The 6,252-nt window shown below is 44.8% G+C and overlaps 1 protein-coding gene across 1 annotated transcript; it reads left to right on the forward strand.

The window, feature by feature from the left end:
* The first annotated feature begins 1,087 nt into the window (after positions 1-1,087).
* Positions 1,088-3,881, forward strand: LOC147888680 (wall-associated receptor kinase-like 20). Its single transcript, XM_087392344.1, has 4 exons — positions 1,088-2,060; positions 2,149-2,337; positions 2,443-3,692; positions 3,765-3,881. The coding sequence occupies exons 1-4, from the start codon at positions 1,109-1,111 to the stop codon at positions 3,879-3,881; spliced, it is 2,508 nt and encodes an 835-aa protein (XP_087248470.1). The 5' UTR covers positions 1,088-1,108.
* Positions 3,882-6,252: the final 2,371 nt, after the last annotated feature.

Below are 6,252 nucleotides of genomic sequence, written 5' to 3' on the forward strand. Positions count from 1 at the left end.
TGACTAAAAGCAAGGAAAAAGAGACAATCTATCTTCTCTTTCCATGTGTTTAGTCATTATGGGTCTCTTTCTGTGCACCTTCTTTCTTCTCTTATTTAAGATCTCTCTACATTTTGTTCAAACCAATCAACATTTTCTTGCATCTCTAGGTTCAAGGTAGGTGGGCAATGCTTGAATTTCTATGTGCAGTTTGATGGGCATTCAACAGCTAGTTGTTCTATAAAGGACATGTTCTCACGTAGCCCAGATGCACGTGTTTGCACGTGGGAGCTTGCACCTCACTCTAGGTAGGGTTTGCTGGGGTGGCTAGACTACCACCCCACTCTAGGTAGGGTTTGGTGGGGTGGCTAGACTACCACCCCACTCTGGGTAGGGTTTGGTGGGGTGGCTAGATTGCCACCGGAGATTCAGGCTACATGTTGGCCTTTTCAAAATGGCGCACCTGCATAGCACTCGCCCAGCATGCAAGAACAGCCCGAGGAGTGACCAAGGAGTGACATACGAAGGAGACATAGATGATTCTACAAAGAGCACGTGGAAGATAGACCTTGTGAGGGACATGTGGAATGTTAGTGCTCTGTTTTATATCCTTGACAAAGCCTTTGGCATGGAAGCTCAACCTTGGTGCCCAAATGGATCCACCATTTGTCAAAATGCTCGTGCAACTACCCAAATCCACAGGCCGCCAGCTCCAGCTCCACAATTGTAGACCGAATGGGGTGCTGCTCTCGCACCTACATGTGGACATTGGGGCTGTGTGGGAACAGGCCCAAAGAGTGCATGGGGGTTCGTTCATTACAAAAGGCAAGGCATATGCTATTTCATTGCAAAGTGTCATAGTCTCTCTCAACCGTGTAAATTAGTTTCAAGCCCCAGCTTGACTATGTTAAAAGTTGAGAGACGAGAATCTTCCAACAAAGTGCATGTACCAACTTCCCCGACAATTTTCAAGCTCTAGCTTGACGCATATTCATCGTCAAACAAAACTTTTCTAGCTGTCCTTTCTGATTTTAAGACTTCACGAGCACAATGTATCATCATCCTCATATACTTCTAATGAATTTCAGACGTTATACTTCTAGTTTGCCATTGACGACTTGCTCGTTCTATGGCTACGCCAAAACTCCCCACAAACCTTACCCCTCTCCGGGAGCTGCTCTCAGCGCAATCTAAAAACCTCCTCCCCCCTCAGTTACTCTTCATCCTCATATTGTTGGTGGGTTTTAATCCTGTTGCTGCATCAGTAGCCACCTCTGATCATTTCATCTCTTGCAACTATGCCAACCAGACCTGTGGATCCATCTCCATACCTTACCCTTTCTCCACTCAGGCCCATTGTGGCCTCCCAGATTATCGTATCGCCTGCATAGAAGACCCCCACTACGGTCCAGGCCCCCTGCCTTTCCTGCAAGTTGTTAATAGCACCGCCCCACTCCAGGTGCTCAACATCTCCACCTCCACCCTCGTCATCAACTCTACTTACTTCAAGGCCCAGTCCTGCAATCGTAGCTCCCTCGACTCCATGGCTCTTGCTCTACCTGATGAGGCGCCCTTCAGCGTTTCTTCTGTAAACATCTTCGCGGTAGTTGGCTGTAATTCGACAGGCAATTTCAGGAGTTTCACTCCCACCAACCAAGCCTCGGGAGGTTGCACCAACCCCTGCTATAACTCCAGTCCCTACCAATTCTGCAACAATTACGCTTGCTGCATCGTCGGGCTTCCAAAGGAAGGAGCCAAATCCATCGAAATCAGTGGAGCAGGCATTGCGTGTAAAGATTTTCCAGGAGTATGCGGATTCTCGACGGTGCTTGATCCGAACACGTACGTTAATCCCGAAGTCTTGGGAGTAATCGGAGCTGGCCAATACGGAATGATCCTCACCTGGGGTCTTCCCTTGTTACCTGATCAGAATTGTTCGACCGTCAACACCACGACGGGATATGCTTGTGCAAATCTTTCTACCTGCCTGGACGGAAACATCCTTCGACCGAGTTACGTTTGTAACTGCAGTAGGCAAGGATACCGAGGAGATGGATACCGAGACGGAACCGGATGTCAAAGTATTCACCTGAACTCTCATCTCTTGCGTTTTTGTTAGTTCGCTTGTCGACGTGTAACCGATGCTGGGACTTTTATCTGAATCTGTAGATATCGACGAGTGCGCCGAAGGCTTAGACAATTGTGAGGGACCTCCTTATGGTATATGCCACGATGTTCCCGGGAGTTTTTACTGCAATTGCAGTGACGGCGCGGTAGGAGATGGCATCTCTCCAAGGAACAATGGAACTGGGTGCACCAAGCTCCGTAAACATGTCCAAAGCAGCATGATTATCACAGGTGCGGTGCTACTTCAACCAAAACTCGAGATTTTTGGGAGTTTCCCAGTATTCCTCTGCCGTGGCATGGGACGGTTCTCATTCCGTGCTTCTTAGCTGTGCTCAGGTACTGCTTTTGAAACTGCTGCTGCAATAGCCATTACAAGCCTCCTAGTCGGGTGCATTTACAGATCACGAAATGCGAGAATCAGGAAAGCGAGGTGTTTTGAGAAGAATGGAGGCATTCGGCTCAAGGAATACATCTCTGCAACAAGAGGCAGAGAGACACCCAGACTGTTCTCCGAGGCTGAGCTCAACAAGGCCACTCAGAAGTTTGCAAAGCATCTCGAAGTCGGGCGTGGAGGCTATGGCACCGTGTATAAGGGCATCCTGGTGGACTCAACTGTTGTGGCTATCAAAAAATCTAATCACATGGAACAACACGAAGTTGACCAATTCAACAATGAAGTGATCATCCTGTCCCAGATCAACCATCGAAACATCGTGCAGCTCTTGGGGTGCTGTCTTGAGACACAAGTTCCTTTAGTCGTCTATGAATACGTTTCAAACGGTACACTGTCCGAGCATTTACAAGGAAAAGATGGGCGCTTCCTCAGCTGGGAAAGTCGCCTTGCAATTGCTCTCGAAACCGCACAAGCATTGGCATACCTTCATTCATCTGTTTCTACGCCAATCTTTCACAGAGATATCAAATCTTCGAACATCCTTCTTGACGAGGCACTAACCCCGAAGATTTCTGATTTTGGTATATCGCGGCTTTTGCCGCAAAATCGGACCCATATTTCCACAGTAGTGCAGGGCACAATGGGGTACTTGGATCCAGAATACTTCCAGACATTCCAGCTAACGGACAAGAGCGATGTTTATAGCTTCGCAGTTGTGTTGCTCGAGTTGATAACTTCGCTCAAGCCTGTTGCAATGGAAAGAGGGGAGCATGAAAGCAATCTGGCCATGTTCTGTATACTAAGGTGGAAAACTGGCAGATTTGCTACACTAATCGATCCTGGCCTTAGAGCACCTCAGAATCCACTCATGATGCAATCGATCAATCAGGTAGCAAAGCTTGCAATCACCGGCCTACGGGTGGACGGCCATAAACGCCCTTCTATGAAGGAAGTTTTCCAGGAGCTGATGTGGATCAGAGGGTCGAAGGAGTCCACTGTGTCAGTAATTCATTCTTCTGCTTCTCAGGATATATTGGATGATGAAGAAATAGAAGCACTTTTCCCCTCCTCAGGACAGAAACTAAGCGCCAATTTAAGTTGCAAGTCTGAAGCACTATTTTTGACAATAAAGTCTGAAGTGACAATGGCAGTGATAGTTTTGGTGAAAGAGGATGATTTTCTTGGCCGCAAGGTAGACAAGCTGAATTTGCATTCAAATGGCCTGCCCATTTTGAATGTTATTGTTTTTTTGATTTTGTGGCAGGTCGATGGTAGTGTAGAGAAGGGAGTGGTCAGACCAATAGATGAAGTGAGTCCTTGTGTGTGTATGGTCATTGGATTCATTCGTCCAAATGTGGTCTATTTTGGAGTTGTAGATTGAAGTCTTTGTTTGGATGATTTGATGCATTTTGTTTGTTGTCATGAATTATTGTAGTTGTGATGATTCGTGATTTTTTTAATTCAAGTCGATGTTAAAGTCTCCAAGAATGTAAGTAGCCCTTTCATATTGATTTGGTGGGATGGTTGTCTTTAATGAGCATTGCTATTTTTGTTCTTGGATGTTTGTAGACATTGACTATGGTTATGTGTTGCATTTGTTTTGAATTTTGTGAGCAGGCCTTAAACCTCTTCTTGCGCATAGTAATCTTGTTCTGTGAGTCTTATATTTGGCTTATAGTATGTTGTGATGCCTACTCCGTCTTCCTTAGCAATGTGTTTGAAACCTATAATCGCTTACACATTTCAATTTTGCGTGTGCGTCTCTTGTAGACAGAGTATTCCTACGGACATGATGCTTGGGCAACTTTGGATGTATTCCTTGTGATTGTGTATTGATCTTGTGTTGAGCGACTCGATGACAATTTCATGGTTTGATATATCAAAGAAGTCAATTTGTTCTAGTTTCCATGTTGAGTCCTTTTATCTCATTTATTACTGTGGGTTCAACTTTGATATGTTTTTCTTCTATGTTCTGTAGAATGAATAGGTTCGTTGGATCTTTAACTCTAGACAGGGCAGTGTAAATAAGGCCATGTGACTTGATTCTTGATGGGTCAAATGGGAGGGAGTCCATCGAAAGCCCTTGTGAGCAATGTATTGTTCTAGCTGATGCGGGTTATATAGGAAATTGTGTTCGCATGATTGTATTGAGGTTGTTTTTCCCTACTTGGAATTCACATTGGATGTTGAGATATCAAGCTCCACTAATGATATGCCAGGGTGACTGTTGTGCATTTACGTCACCGACTTGTTAGCTGCAGATGCGGTTGGTACACCACCCATGAATAATAGCTGGATGACAGCTATCTTTAGGTACTCTAGTTAGTGGCTCAGTTAGTATGCCACCTAGGTTAGTTGAGTTTGGTTTGAGACCCACATATAGGGTTCACCTATTCCTTTTGTACTAAGAGAGAGTTTTTTGGCTTTCACAACTAAGAAGAGGAAAACTGTTTTCAGCCTCCACCTTTGTGTGTATTCCCCGATTGTGTATGTAAGAAAGCTGCAAGTGAGACTCCTTACCTCTCTCCCACTCTCTTCACATGGTAAGGAGCTCAAGAAAGCAAACCAAGTTCGCAGTGTCTCGGTAAAAGGATCAGTGTTGCTTTCCTTTTTCGAGTTTGGGAGCAAATCTCTGCAGGTAGCACACCCAGAAAGTGCAAGACTGCATTGTCTCAGATTGGGACACCCTTTGCAATGTGGTAAGAGGGCAATATATGCTGCGGGAGAAGGCGAAGCCCTTGGTGACATAATTTTTTTGATTCGATGTCATTTTGGGGCCCGTTTTGGTGGCGGAATTTTTTTGCAAGCACTCAGGAAAGTGCCCTGTTTTTGCTGTGCGACCACTGTTCCGCAGGTCGGTGAAACGTTGCCATAAAAATTGCATTGTATGCCTGTGCACAAAGATATTAGGAGTGACAGAATCATTCTTATTGCGTGTTGATGCATAATCGTCACTAGGAAGTGACTATGTGGTCAAATACCACTTTCGTCAGTTGTGCAGATTTGCCCTTATGAGGCAGAAGTTGTGTTTTTTGCAGTGACAGAATATTTTTGCAGTGTTCTGTAATGGCGTCTGATGCTCTTTCACAGATGGTCACTAAAAATCTTGACAAGAACAACTTCCCAGCATGGAAGTTTAGAATGATGAATTTCCTTAAGGGAAAAGGCTATTGGGAGTTCATTACTGGAGCTGAACAAGAACCAGTTATTCCTAATGTTCCCAATCAACAACAGTTGTAGGCATTTAAAGGATGACATGAGAGAGCCAAAAAAGTTATGTATTGGCTGTCTATCAGTATTTTAGATTCTATGATTGTGCATATTCAGGATGCAAGCACGCTGAAGGAGGCATGGGATACTTTGACAAAAATGTATAGCACAAATACGCAAGCCAGGAAAATGCAGCTCAAGCAGGAGTTGCATAATGTGCAGAGAGAAAATATGAGCATCAATAACTACCACATGAAGGTGAAGAAGATTGCAAATGCACTTGCTTCCATTGGGTCGCCAGTGGAAGATGATGATTTAGTTTCTGTGACCTTGAATGGTCTAGGAAAGCATTATGCACAGTTTCGGACATCCATTGCCATCTGTGAGAATTTTCATGATTTTGGGGAGTTGATTGCTCTTCTAATTTCTGAAGAGCATAGAAATGGTGGTGCATTCTCCTCAAGAGGAACTTCAAAAGAAACTGTCTTCTACTCAAATGCTAGAAGAGGTAGAGGCAGAGGTAGAGTAGGCCGATCTGGAGG

The sequence above is a fragment of the Dipteris shenzhenensis genome, chromosome 21 (assembly GCF_047967505.1).
Source record: "Dipteris shenzhenensis isolate YYH24624 ecotype China chromosome 21, Dip_SZ_1.0, whole genome shotgun sequence".
In the NCBI taxonomy this organism is placed as follows: Eukaryota; Viridiplantae; Streptophyta; class Polypodiopsida; order Gleicheniales; family Dipteridaceae; genus Dipteris; species Dipteris shenzhenensis.

Excerpts from the sequence above, each read along its gene's own strand:
- LOC147888680 (XM_087392344.1), top strand. The coding sequence starts at position 1,109 with ATGGCTACGCCAAAACTCCCCACAAACCTTACCCCTCTCCGGGAGCTG. Across the intron at positions 2,061-2,148 it reads AGACGGAACCGGATGTCAAA|ATATCGACGAGTGCGCCGAA; the intron begins GTATTCACCTGA and ends CTGAATCTGTAG. Across the intron at positions 3,693-3,764 it reads ATGATTTTCTTGGCCGCAAG|GTCGATGGTAGTGTAGAGAA; the intron begins GTAGACAAGCTG and ends ATTTTGTGGCAG.